The 14,462-nt window shown below is 36.6% G+C and overlaps 1 protein-coding gene across 3 annotated transcripts; it reads left to right on the top strand.

Annotated features, from left to right (window-relative positions):
* Positions 1–222: 222 nt before the first annotated feature.
* On the top strand, positions 223–13,587 carry LOC138328534 (paramyosin-like). 3 transcript variants are annotated; one of them, XM_069275382.1, is made up of 16 exons: positions 223–491; positions 2,668–2,883; positions 3,878–3,934; positions 5,139–5,225; positions 5,590–5,835; positions 6,035–6,280; positions 6,649–6,845; positions 7,153–7,285; positions 7,521–7,737; positions 7,856–8,096; positions 9,070–9,265; positions 10,115–10,243; positions 10,564–10,935; positions 11,316–11,516; positions 11,944–12,113; positions 12,581–13,587. In XM_069275382.1, the coding sequence occupies exons 1-15, from the start codon at positions 393–395 to the stop codon at positions 12,100–12,102; spliced, it is 2,796 nt and encodes a 931-aa protein (XP_069131483.1). In that variant the 5' UTR covers positions 223–392; the 3' UTR covers positions 12,103–12,113; positions 12,581–13,587. The 3 variants fall into 3 exon arrangements, with proteins under 3 accessions (XP_069131483.1, XP_069131484.1, XP_069131485.1); XM_069275383.1 differs by lacking the exon at positions 2,668–2,883; XM_069275384.1 differs by lacking the exon at positions 223–491 and having other exon boundaries at positions 2,747–2,888.
* The last annotated feature ends 875 nt before the right edge of the window (positions 13,588–14,462 follow it).

The raw sequence follows: 14,462 nt of genomic DNA, 5'->3' as shown, positions 1-14,462 counted from the left end.
ATAAATTATCTCAAGTGTATGCGCAAGATCTGTGACATCACATCAGTGACGTAGAAATAACGGGGGATACCCTTCGCTAAGCCAATGTCTTCCTACCTCATCATGCCTTCTTTGACTCGTAGAGATATCGGGTTTCATCCTGGCGGTGTCTGCTACTGTCTGAACCGCAGCGCCCCCTAGCGGATGCGCGAGCAGTATAAAACATTAGAAGAGCTAGTATTTAAAGCATTCATTCGGGCCGTTCTAGTCACTCTGCCGATAGTGTACAAAGCTCAACACTCGGTGCCGAGCAGTGGATATAACGTAGTTTCACTTTCAGCTCCATTTCGTGATTTCCTGTAGAATTTATTTTTCTTTCTTTTGTGGTTATCTGTATTCCAGAACTAACAAAAATGGCTGATTTTGATTCGGATATTAACAGGGTTGTGCACGTGAAGCGTTCCTACCAGGTATACCGTGGCACATCCCCCACCACACAGAACCGGTTCGAGGTGAGTTTTTCGTGTGGACCCTATTTCCCCTTCCGCAATATTAATTTGAAATTGTATAAAATGTGTTTTTCCTCTATTGCTTTCTGTGTGCTACGTTCATGTATTTGAATTCAACACCTAAGCTGAATGTTTAACAGGTGGAACATATTTTTTTTTCAAAATTAATTTCCGCTTTTAATGAATTTAGTCATTTATTTATTAAATTCATCTTTATATTATCATATCACCTTGTTGCTACAACATTAAGCTTTTATCAAAGTGGAAAATTAATTTGAAGTTATACAGTGGCTTTCTGTGGCTTTACGTGAATCTGTGGACAACCTGTGTGGCCTCATGGATTAACAAGTTGTCAAGTTCATTGTGCTTGCCGTTGCTATTGTGCTATCAATGTTGCTATTCTATGGCTGGAGCCGGATTTAATTGGATCTAACCGCTTTGTGATTTAGATAATTATTCGCACTTCCTTCTCTGGATCAAACATTGTGGATGTTCATATTTCCTAAATGTCTGCATTTTGGAACTACTAACTCGGACGTAAACAACAAACAACAACAGGAAGTTACTATAGTCTTACCATAACTTTATTTAATTAATTAATTATTCTAAATTTTAATGTCGGGAACGAAATATTTACAAGATTCGCAATTTTATTACAACACTTAGATTTTATACTTGGAGAAATTTCTAGTGAAACCTGTTACTAACTGAATGCAATAACATAGACTAGTTATCTCGAGAAGCACGCGCGTGCCACAGCAGGCGCTCAGTTTGGGGAGCGATGTTTGTGAATTCGATGCTGTAAGTCAATAATCAGATAAGATGCGTGGTTTAACGAGTAAGGGTTCTAACAGTTATCAAGTAAGGAGAGTCAGCTATCTCTCACCGGTAGCGCACGTGAATAGGTAGAGCTATTTCAGGAATGTGTGTACTCACCCTATCGCTGACGCAAACGTACGCCTGCACAAAACTGACACCGACAAAAATAGAAAATATTTAGTCAAGACATAGAAGATTTGAAATAGAAGTATAATCATGTATTACATACGTTAAGAAACAGAAAAATCTGTTTACATAAAATGCTTATTAGATCAAAAAGCGAAATTGTATACAAAAATTGTTGAATCATCTTCGGGAAGTATCGGTAAATTCCGGTCTCTGACGTCACATAGCAGGTCTCCTGTTATGGGCATCGCGCGGTGGCTGAAGTACCTCGATGAGGCGGGTTGCATTACACGAGCTAAAAATAAACCGACATACACAGCCACGGACAGGCGCATAGAACTTAGGTTTTTATCATGCGTAGACGCATTCCAATGCAAATATCCTTTAGATTTATCATGGAAATAGTTGACTGTTGATAAGATAGTTTTTTTTCTGTTGGAAACTTCGACCAATTAACTGGAATCAAAATAAACATATCACATTCAGTAGTAGATATTCGGTTATTTAAAAGAGGAACTTCCACTTTTTCGGTTAGTTAAATATGTGCATGATGGAAACTTGTTTGCAAATTCCGATAATTATTATTTAACATAACTTCAACATCAACACGTTCATGTACAGTGTATGCTTATCTAGTAATGTTAAGTCTGAATACAATGACATTGAAATCCTGGTTTTTAATTTCAATGATAACAGTTATATTATATAAATTTGGAGAGCATCCACTGAAAATAAGAATTTCACTTTTAATTGTCTCCGATGATACGCCTAATAATATTGGTGTAAAATTTTAGCTAACGTTCTCCAGCTGTTTTAGACATGAAAGGGTATATATATTAAATGCACATCTGGAAGCATTAGTTTTCTATTGGCTAATTCCAAGATAAATGGTCCATGACCTAAGAACACTCCAAGGTCCGGTGGGGGCGTGTAAAAACCGCAGTCTTGCTAAATCTTTTTGACTTATCAGAAATACTATAGGATGTTTTCAACTTAGCAAAAACCAGGAATTCAGTTTCAGACATTTACGAGTAACTTGTTCGTACGCATGCATCATCATATTTGAGCAGTTCATGATAAGGATTGTCATAATATCAAATAATACAAAAAACAATTCATTATATAATAAATACTTTATAAATCCCTAATACCCTCCCTCCATTTCTGAAAAGAAATTCCGACATTCAAAATTAGGATACCTTTTTATAACAGCCTACAAACTTTGGTTTGTTAGAACAAGGGGACTATTTCCAGACGAGCAAGTACAAGTCAAATACAATCAAGTGCAGTCGCCTCGAGTTCAAGCCAAGTTAAAACAAGTTCAAGCCAAGTGAAACGCACCATTATCAGTTCTTCATCTAGTGGGTCATCTAATGTTAATGTAGAGAAATCAACTCGCGTAATAAAACATGAACAAGACATGTTTGCAGCCGAGGAACAACGATTTCAGGTAGTGTATGTATATTCAGGTACATCAATAAGGTTGTGAGTGCACTTCCGCCCACTCCGAGCATGTCCTGACGTCACTTCCTGCAAGATGTGTTCTTCCTTACGACGATGGAACCTTGCAGAAGAAGCGTATTTTGACCGAATTATTTAATTCCTTGAACGAAAAAGATGTTTTATTTGCATGCAGTTTGATCCATTTTGAGGTGACCGAATGTACAGAAAGGATGTTGTACAATTTTGTAGATGAAAATATGACATTTTAATTATCAAATATGAGGAAAAATAAAGATCTCGCCGTTGTGTAATGGAAGATTTTGGAAAGAAGATCCTCTATACCGAAATAGAATTGTACCTAGTGATATCCCCTACCATTCCGCTTCCTTTTAATGAAGAACCAATTACAAACCTTGTCACAGCCGCCTGATTTCCAAGAACCAATCATAAACCTTGTCACAACTACCTTACTACCAAGAACCAATCGTCAACCTCGTTACAACGGACTGTCCATTACCAAGTATATCCTCCGCACAGTTTGAAAAAAAACTTTTCTTTTGAAAAGTTAAACCAGATATCCGTGTGTGATATTATACCCGACCAAATCACATATATATTCTAAACATATATATTCACAATTTGTCCATGATGAACTGTCCAAAATGTTTTACCTTCATTTTTCCTTTCATATAGATCTGCATGCTCTGATCGTTCGGTGTTCATTTCACAATGTGATGTGCTGTGCAAACCTCCGAATGCAACCTACATTGTCTTCAATGTTAATTTGTCGTTCTTGTATCGTTAAAAAATAAACTCATATACCAACAATAACTAATTAAAAAAAAAGGACAGGATGTTTATTTAATAATTATGTAATGTTCTTTAATTCCTTTGAAACATTGATAAGTGTTTGAATGTTTAGCTAGTTAACACTGATTAATTAAATTCTGTTGATGAATTATGCTTACGTAAAATGGTAACACTTGTGACGTCATTTGCAGAGCCGGATCAGGGAGCTGGAGGATGCCGTAGATGGTGAGAGAGACATGCGTATTAGAGTAAGTATTACGTCACTTCCTTGATTTATGTGAAAGTTATTAAAATTTTTCTTCGAAATACACCAAATTCTAAAATGCAATACAAAATCTAATATCACAAATAATGTATATATCAAAAAATTTTAAAAAGAAGGGAAACAATTCTTTCTATAATTTACAATGCAAGGATCCTAAGCAGTGGTATTAAAGTTGTACGTTATTTACGTTCAAGCCGTGAAATGTAGATCGGTTTTCTCTACGCTGAACCAGCGATAAGTGTGCGCGTGTATTACACTATACAAACGGCACACTTGGCCCTAAATATGTACTGTCTGGCGTGTAGCGGACGGCGAGACTTCGTAACCTAATACTACAGCGAGAAGCGCTTCTCCACTGTCTGTTTTAGCCTCTCTGAGTGATGCTATCTCTCTATGCTAGGGGAGTTTTCTGTTAACAGTAGTTATAGCTTAGCACCCTCCATGTCAGATTCCGTAACGATCCCCCGTCAGGACGACTGTTTCCCACTGTTTCTTCTAAACAATATGGCGTAAGAATATCAGGTGCACAACGCACTTTCATTAAGCGCCTCACAGTTCACCGCGGGGGTCGGGCGTGAGGCGGATTAAATCACCCCTGGGGGCATGAGGTTTACTTATAACATCAGTAGATTCACGAAATACACTTGCTTAACAGGAATTATTTGTTGATGTTACTCAGAAATAAAATCTAATCGAATTCCCACAAATATCTTTGTAATTGGAAACGCTTCTGTTAAAGGATATTTTGCCATATAGATGATATATAAATTATTCTGAAATCAAGCAACACTAGATTTTTCTTTCAAAAATATTATATAATTTTAACTTTAAATATAATGATACTGGAGCTGCTAGTTCTAAAATAACATAAAATAAAATAATCAATAAATAAATAAAATAAAAAACATTATTAATAAGAAAAAACCCAGCTTATTTCTTGTTTTTTTTTTTATATCTATTATGGAAATATTATTCACGTACTTCTATCACTGTTAGAGAAGACCTCTCACAAGTGTAAATTCGCTCGCATTTCACTATTTTTCTTTGAATTCCGATTTGTTTATTTCTCTTGTGGTATTAGTTCTCTTACCGCGCGCAGCTCTCCGAATTACTTATGTGTACAATAATTGTAGACATGTACTTGATGTAAAATAAATAAAATTTATGGTTTGAATTTTCTTTGACAGTTCGAGAAACAATGTGCTGAACTTACTTTCCAATTAGACCAAGCCAACGACCGGTATGAAGAGGCATATGGATTACAGTCAACACAGGTAATTAATTCTTCTGAAAATAACAAGCTGAAATTTACATTAGCCGTGAAATAATAGACTGAAATTCACATCAACAGCGAAATATCGAACTGAAATTTGCATTAGCTATGAAACACTAGACTAAATCAACAACGACCGAAATACAAGGTTGAAATTTTTAAATTTTATAAGCATTAGTTATTTCATTGACAATTACAATTGATGCTTACCAATACACGCATAACATTACAACCAAAGTAAAGAAAAAGCAGAAAACAATCCGTTTTTGTGATCAAATGAAATTAAAATTAGACGATAAAACGATATCATACCCATGTTATGATTCTACGAGCAGTATATAACACAAAATGGTTTGTTCCTTCAGACCGAGATTTCCAGGAAACGTGAAGCAGAAGTCAACAAGCTTCGCAAAGACTTAGAACTTGCGTCTGCTCAGTACGAAGCCCAGGAAAGCAGCCAGAGGAAACGTCATCAGGATGCTCTTAACGACCTTGCCGACCAACTTGAACACATGTCCAAGTCCAAATCTAGGGTTGAGAAGGAAAAATCTACACTTGTCGTTGAAATTGACGGTCTCCAGATGGCTAACGATTCTCTGGCCAAGGCTAAGGTGTGTGTTAGAATTTGATGTGTTTTTACTTAAAATATATTTTCAGTTGTCCAATAATCTGGGTCAAGCGAATACCAAAATTCAAATCAAAGTATGTCAAATGACATAAAAACTATATATAATAACTATATATGATAGGCGGACAGACCTTGTCTTTTTTTAAAAAAAATAAGATTTTTACCTTTGCTTCTATTTGCAGTCATCACTTGAGGTTAGGGTCGAGGGTTTGGAGAGCTCCAACCTCCGTTTGAAGGCACAGGTCGATGATATGTCACGCCAACTCAACGACCTGAACGGCCTCAAAGCTCGCCTCACCCAAGAGAATTTCGACCTTCAGCACCAGGTCCAGGAGCTGGACGCCGCCAACGCCGGACTCGCCAAGGCCAAATCTCAGCTTCAAGTCAGCTTGGACGACTTGAAGAGGAACTTGGACGACGAGTCTAGGGTAAGTTGCTGTGTGAATCTGCACTACATAATATTTTATAGTATCGAGCACGTTATGGGATACATTTTTCAAAAAATTATACGTCATCATCCACAAATGTATCCTCCAAATAGCTTCTACTGCAAAAACTTATTATACCCACAAAAGAAAATCAATCACAATAAAATATTAGCATTATGATAAAAAAATCTAATAGTCTTGGAAGACAAGAGATCATTCAAAAAACGGTGACGGGTTTGTAAGACAACACAAACTGATCTGCTATCGAGATTAGTTTTAATAAGTGTCCAAATGACCATATGTTCATTTAAAATAACGTGTCAAAAAGACATTTCAGAGTGGCTAAATTGTGACATTTCGTTAAACAGCAAAGACAGAACCTCCAAGTACAACTCAGTGCACTGCAGAGTGACTACGACAACCTGAACGCCCGTTATGAAGAAGAATCCGAAGCCGCCTCCATCCTCCGAAACCAACTCAGCAAGGCTAACGCCGACCTCGTCGCACTCAAGTCCAAATACGACAAAGAAATCGTCACTGTCCGCGAGGAACTCGAGTCCGTCAGGTGAGAATCGTGAATGTTCTTTAAAATGTGACCTGCCGGAAGAAAATCTAGTTAGAACCAGATACTTTAAAGAAACTTATTTTAGCATAAGTCTTGTTGGTGAGATTGCGTTATTCTTATTTGATGTTAAGATTGTGTAGAAAAAATGAACGTATTGCAGTGATAATTTAGCGCTATGTTGAAAGCTTCAAAAGTATATATTTTTACAGATTTTAAATTTGAAAGCGATACTAGAAAGGACCGAGGAACAGTTTTGAAAATGATCGAACTTTGCGTTATTTCATATTTTATAACACCTGTATTTTAGGAGGAAGTTCACTGTCCGTGTTCAAGAGTTGGAAGATGCCTGTGATACTCTTAGGGCCCGTAACTCCAACCTTGAAAAGGCAAAGGCTAAACTCACAAACGAAGTTAGGGAACTTAGCATCGAAATTGAAAACGTAAGTAAATATTAAATGATGAAACAAAATGTCTACTTTACAACGCCAAAAATTCTCATTTGCTGAAAATCTCATTTCCATAATATAAATCGTAAACTATTCCAGTCCCAAATTATTTTTTGAATGTGTGGTGCCAATATCTATACATGATTTTGCCGCTATTGCAGCTTCCTTGTAATCAATAGCACCCTCTTTAAAACAATAATACTTAATTCTATCCATTTTTCTATTTCAGCTTACCATCATCGTTCAGGATCTCACGAAGAGGAACCGACAGCTGGAGAACGACAACATCGCTCTTCAAAAGAAGGTTGACGATCTCTCCGCTGAGAATGCTGCCCTCCGCTCAGAGAAGGCTGCGCTCGAGGCGGAATGCCAGCGTCTCCGCGTCAAGCTCGCCGAGCTTCAAGAGAAGAACGACGCCCTTGGAAGGGAAAACAAGAAACTCGAAGGTAAGCGTTTAAAAATCGGAAATGTTTAAGGCGATTTGAAAATAATGAAAATGTTAGTTAGGAAAACAAAAAACCAAACAATGGTGAATATTAACAACAAAATATATCATTTTCCCAGATGCCCTCAGGGAGACCAAACAGGCTCTCAAAGAAGCCAACAAAGCCAATGACGAGCTCAGGGCCCACAACGCTGCTCTCACCGCCGAGAGGGACAGCTTGGCCGCCGCTCTTCGCGACACCGAGGATGCCCTTAGGGACGCAGAGAACAAACTTGCTGCCGCCCAGGCCGCCCTCGCCCAACTCCGCTCTGAAATGGAACAAAGACTCCGCGAGAAGGACGAGGAGATTGATAGCATCAGGTAATTCAAATGTTCAGTTAATTTGTATAATTGTTCTGGTCATGGAAGAACGACAATGCAGTTTTATTCTGTAAATATACTTATTTGTGAAACTTAATTTCTACGCTATGTTTAAGCTTAATAAAGTATGCAGGTTGAAATTCATTTTTTTATATCAACAATAATAGAAAATAAAGCTATAATCACTATAGCAGAACAGTACCATGCATATTTATAATCATACGCGGACGTAATTGACTATGCAGTTGTTCAAAAGATAATAACAAAAGTTCAATTTATGAAATTGCCAAAATTTATAAACATGATGTAACCAAAATCGAAACTCCAAACAAGTTTATGAATTATATGCAAACATGAACGCAATATCATTGGAAAAATAATAAATGTTTTAGCGCAACACATTGCCGTTATATCAGATAGTACCATCCACACTTCATCACCCAAAAATACTCCAAATCTTTATTCAGAAAATGTTTGACATTGACAGTACATAGTAACTATGAGTTCTGATATCTTCTCTGCTAGACTCCCCGCTGTAAATCTGATAACTGCTAGCAAATCACTGCATTATCTTAAGTTTATATCTCGTACAAAACCAGACCTCTTGTAAAATGAAATAAACTCTAGACCTAACCATATCCACATAAGTTTTTAAGATGGCCGGGCGTGAACAGGAGTTTCAAACTTTCGGACATTATTTTCGATCCATAAACATGTAAGTTTTCTAGAAAATACATCAGAAATGTACCACAAACTTAACATAGAAGAGATCATTGTTGTAATGATCGGAAATACGGGAATAACTTGTTTGATTACTGTATTTCCAGCATCAAATTTTAACCTTGAATCACTGTTGGCTTAAGACAAGATATTCAGTTGTGCTCATTTACAGGAAAGTGTTCCTTGGTGACCATTTGTAAGACGCTACCTATTGTAAAGTACAATAATGTATTCTATTATTTCTCTATTACAGAAAGAGCAGCGCCAGGGCTATCGAGGAATTACAGAGGACTTTGGTGGAGGTTGAGGTCCGCTACAAATCCGAGATCAGCCGTATCAAGAAGAAGTACGAGACCGACATCAGGGAGCTTGAAGCTGCTCTTGATAATGCTAACAGGGCCAACGCCGAGTACGTCAAACAGATCAAGTCTCTCCACGCCCGCGTCAAGGTAAATAAAATTTTCAAAATATTATTTAGAGCATGAAAAAGTCGTCAAAAATTAGATAACTAGACTCAAATATCTAACAATGAAACCTGCATTAATAATCCAAGCAGCTGAATATTGTGTCTAGGAAATGTTTCAAAATGGAAACATGTTTCAAAAATATTTATTACCTTTTGTAAAATAGCATCTTTCGTGTGTGACCATAGTTTTTCCCTTGAAGGATGCGCATTTGATAAAATAGGGTTGAGTGCGAAATGTATAATAATTTTTCATGACAAAACGTTAACTGTTTCGCCAATATACAGATGTTTCATTCTGCACGAGATGTTCAGTCTAATAATAGAACATACACTTTAGTTCTAAGGCAAGCTTTTGACTTTATGATTTACATCGTTGTTATCTGAAACCTACATAGAACAAGTTCTCAATTCGAATGGCTATCGGTTTAACATCTTCACACCCAGCGTGATAAAAACTTCAACAGATAAATGTTACTATTTTTGGAGGATAAGTGTTGTACTCAGCAATAATCTTTGACATTCCTTGATGATGTAGAGTTATATTTCGGCTAACTTAGTAACACCGGTTTCAATATGATTTTCACTCCTTAAATGGTTAATTAAGTGTTATTGAATTAAACTGTGCATATTAGTGGGTGTTATAGTCTACGATGTAGTGTCTTTTCATCACCAACCTTATCCATCAATCGTTTCTAATTAAAATTTAAACACTTTTTGCGTTGACAGTGTCAATACTGAAGTTCCCAATTATCATTCAATTATGACTCATCTTGACACAATTGCATGTAAGCATGGTCTAACTACTAATATAATGTTGGATTTTCTTTTGAAGGAGCTCGAGGCCCTTAATGAAGACACTGCCCGCAGACTCGAGGATGCCCTCGCCCAACTGTCTGTCTCCGAGAGGAAACGCGTTTCCCTCCAGGCCGAAGTTGAAGATCTTAGGGCTGCCATGGAGAACGTTAGTAGATATTTGGTTATCTTTGGTTTTGAAATCATTGGATATATATGTATATGTAGGGATCTGTAAAACATAAGTGGAATCTTAACTATGTTTGTCAAAAAGTACAGAAATATTTTATTATTTTTTATTTAGTTAACTTTTAAGTCTGTTATTTATTCTATAATCATTATTAGGCTCTTAACAGTAACATTTACAAATCGTTGTAGAATAAGAAGAATGGGATTAAGTTACGATTTTTTACAGTAAACCACTCGTTCAATTGACATAAAATTATTGATGCGGATTAATTTTATATTTTCTCTTTTATTTTCAATTAGTCTGAGAGGGCCCGCAAGAGCGCCGAAACTGAACTCAACGAGGTTTCCATTCGTCTGTCTGAAATCCAAATCCAAGTCAACGTTCTCGTCAACGACAAACGTCGCATGGAGGCTGACATCTCTGCCATGCAGGCCGACCTTGACGAAGCTCTTAACGCACAGAGAGCCGCCGAAGAGCGTGCCGAGCGTCTCTTCAACGAGAACAAACGTCTTTCTGACGAGCTCCGCCAGGAACAGGAGAACTACAAGAACGCCGAAAGCCTCAGGAAGCAGCTCGAAATCGAAATCCGCGAGATTACCCTCAGGCTAGAGGAAGCCGAGGCCTTTGCCCTTAGGGAAGGAAAGAGACAGATCGCCAAACTCCAGGCCAGAGTAAGTAACATGTGTTTTGTGAATGTTTCTAACAGACGGACAAGTTGCAATTGCTACTCAAATTAAGATTTTTCGATAAAGGTATTTTAATAGTTCTCCTAGAGGCAACATTTTGTCAATTGAAATTGTTCTATCGTGGAATTAGAACTAAAAACGTGAATTTATATTTATATCTATAAATATTCTATATCCACTAAATTCTTCGAAATCTGATGAAGATAACCGGTGCATAAATGTAAAATAAGTATATAAGATGTGTAAAGTCAACCAATCGCGATAGTTCCTTCGCCTCATTATTGACGGTTTTAGTTTTTGTTTGCGTTTACCAACTATTCTTAGTTTGGATAAGGTACTTAATCATCCGATATTGTGTGATTCAGATCAGGGATCTCGAGGCCGAATTAGAAGCTGAACAGAGGCGTGTACGTGAGGCCATTGGAAACATGCGTAAATACGAGCGTCAGTACAAGGAATTGGTCAGCGTAGCCGAGGAAGACCACCGTATGGTAGCCGAACTTACCAGCCTGAACGACCAGCTTAACATGAAAATCAAAATCTACAAGAGACAGATCGAAGAGGCGGTACGTATATAGGAGTCAGATTCCTAATATATTCGAGATTTTGTAAATTGGTAAAATGGTAAATTGAGCAGGAACTTTTCTTTTTCTTTTTCACTCTGATATGAGAATATTTTATGAGAGCAGTAATTCGCAAATTTTTGTAACATATATTGTTTTCAGTGTTTCTTTACAATGTCATAATATTTATACAAGTCATTCATAAAAAAAGAGAACAAAAATTTATAAAGTTATCCCATACACCGTTTTAACCATATCTTCTTCTTTCTTTTTGAAATTGAAATTGGTCGTCTGTTTGTCATTAAAACTCACCAATATGCCACTGTCGAGATTTGAAATGCTTCGAAATTGAAATTGGTCGTCTGTTTGTCATTAAAACTCACCAATCTGCCACTGTCGAGATTTCAAATGCTTCATTTTTTACTTACAGGAGGATGTAACCAGCATTACCATGAGCAAGTACCGCAAGGCCCAGCAAATGATCGAAGAGGCTGAGGGAAGAGCCGACATCGCCGAGAAGAACCTCGCACACACCCGCAGAACGAGATCTATGTCTGTTCAACGGGAAGTGAAAGTCGTCCGGATGTAAACACAACACACGTAAGTACAAATTACTTATTTCTTTGCGTAGTGTGATTTACTCCTCTCGTAAGGTAATGTTGTCTTGGATTATGACATCAATTTTGGGGTCTAAATTTTCGACACTTTCACACATATTATTACGTTTTGTTCAGAGAACAACTAGTATCTACTCACAAGAGAAGATAACTCTTCCATACAAACTATTCTACAACTAAATACGCGATGCATTTGACGTTCTACGATAAAAAGGAAACATAAATTATGACATTTATGTTTTACCATTACATTCCTGGCTCATATTAGATTGTGAATCGACTATAAGACGGATGTTATCGATGGCAGTATTCTGGGTATTCTGATCATTTCATTTATTTTGTTCCTGACGTCATCAAAATCTTGACTTAATGAATAAATTCTAAATTTTTCATAATCTTTTTGGTATTAGAAATCGCAGATTACTTATAAGCTGTTTTCTCATGTTTCAGATATGGTGCCTTTCATCTTACATACAAAAAGCCAGTGCATTGACATCAGATAGACGCTATTTATTTAAATGTGGGAATTTCACTGACAGAATTCCGAAATTTCCCTAAACTTGTACAAAGACGTTTATTTTGGTTATTAATATTATTCATTGTGCAGATGTGATTAAAAAGCATATATGTGTGTGTTGCTAATGATGGAATTGTACAGAACATACTTAGGGAGACTTGCCATTGCTCGGCACGGAGACAGCAGACGTCTCCATTGATACTTGACCCCGAAAGGAATGACGTCATAATATGCAAATTCTACATTTTCCGTCACATTCGGTAGGAGTCGCTAAGATGTATATGGCGTCGTAGACATACTCTCGGAACAAAACGTTTCGTGTAAGTTATTTACACAATAAAGGCACTGGAAGCATGACGTCATTTCCGTTAGGACCCAAACGCTCAAATCTCTTTGACTCAATGTGCTGTTGTTTTCATCGCCACTGTGAACGTTCTTATCATGTCAATGTATAGAAACGAGGATGACGAAATGGATGAAAAGCGATGACAAGCGATGACAGGAAACGTTTACAGAGAGTTTAAAAGGATGACAAAACTGTTGCTATAGTTACCAGTATATTTGCAGGGAGAAAAAAAACAACAAAAACGAACTATTTCTCTGTTTCTTGAGCTTAGCTTTGTCATGCCGTTCAAACAAATGTGCAATATAGTCATTATATAAATGTGATATTTAAGAGAAACGAAAATTATGTTAATTTTTTGGTACTTTTTATGTTGATAATTTATACAGAGTTGTGGATATATTTAAATAATGTATAGCAATGAATAATTAAGAAGAAATAGGGACTGTTTGCATGGAGGACGAGTGTCTTTTGTACAGATAGAAGGGTAAGCTCTCTAGACAAAGTGTTCACCATGCTAGTTTAACAGATATCTGTGAACGACATGTTATATGTTTCCCTCAGCTAAAATAAATTCCATTATTTGTTGCTTATTTATATTTTGTCATTTTATTTTTTAAAGCCTTTCTTTTATTTATTTACTCCAAACGTAGTTCACATATGAACATAATGTACTGGTGTTTTCATTCAGCTCTTCTGAGCACTGTCTGAATGGAGTCAATTACTACAAGGATTCATAGGCTAACGTATGCTTTAAACATGGTAATTATCACGAGAAGATATTTTCGCGCTTTCTATATGTGAACTATACACATGGATTTCCACAATCGATGTGAGTAAATTCACATATTTTTCTCTTACATAAATTACAAAAAAAAAAGTATAAGAAAATACCACATTTATCACACACAAAGTAAAACGTAAAAATCTTTGAGTATTTTATCATCAGTTACCCGCTTCTCTTATTTACAAAATACGAGTCACTTGAAATAAACACAACGACATTCTGATTAAAATACAGACCCTTTATTATCACTACGTTTGATAAGTGGGTATGACAACATCCCATTGAGGTCACGTTCTGGTGACCTTTGAAAAATGGCCAATCAAATTGTTTCTGACAGAATCTTGACTGGGAACGAAATAGTTTGAAAAAGATAACCGAATATTTTCGTGTACGTAGTCATCTCACACAAAGAGCACAACAAAGCTAAATTTATATGTATACAGGGACGAAATGGCGTTATCAATTGACGTAGCAATGTGTAGAAAATGTTTTTGATCTAAAGTACACGAATGGGATGTTGTCAGATCCTCTATTGGGCGGAGTGGTTATAATGATCTATATTTTAATCAGATTGACATAACGATAGTGGTATATACAAACATACTACATGGATACCAAAATAACCATAGTTAACCACAGTATTGCTTATAATGTTTACATCATGTTTGGGACTATATCCGGGTGT

The sequence above is a fragment of the Argopecten irradians genome, chromosome 7 (genome assembly GCF_041381155.1).
Source record: "Argopecten irradians isolate NY chromosome 7, Ai_NY, whole genome shotgun sequence".
Lineage (NCBI taxonomy): Eukaryota > Metazoa > Mollusca > Bivalvia > Pectinida > Pectinidae > Argopecten > Argopecten irradians.
Note: the sequence above shows the minus strand (reverse complement) of the source record. Positions and strands in the feature narration are given on the sequence as shown.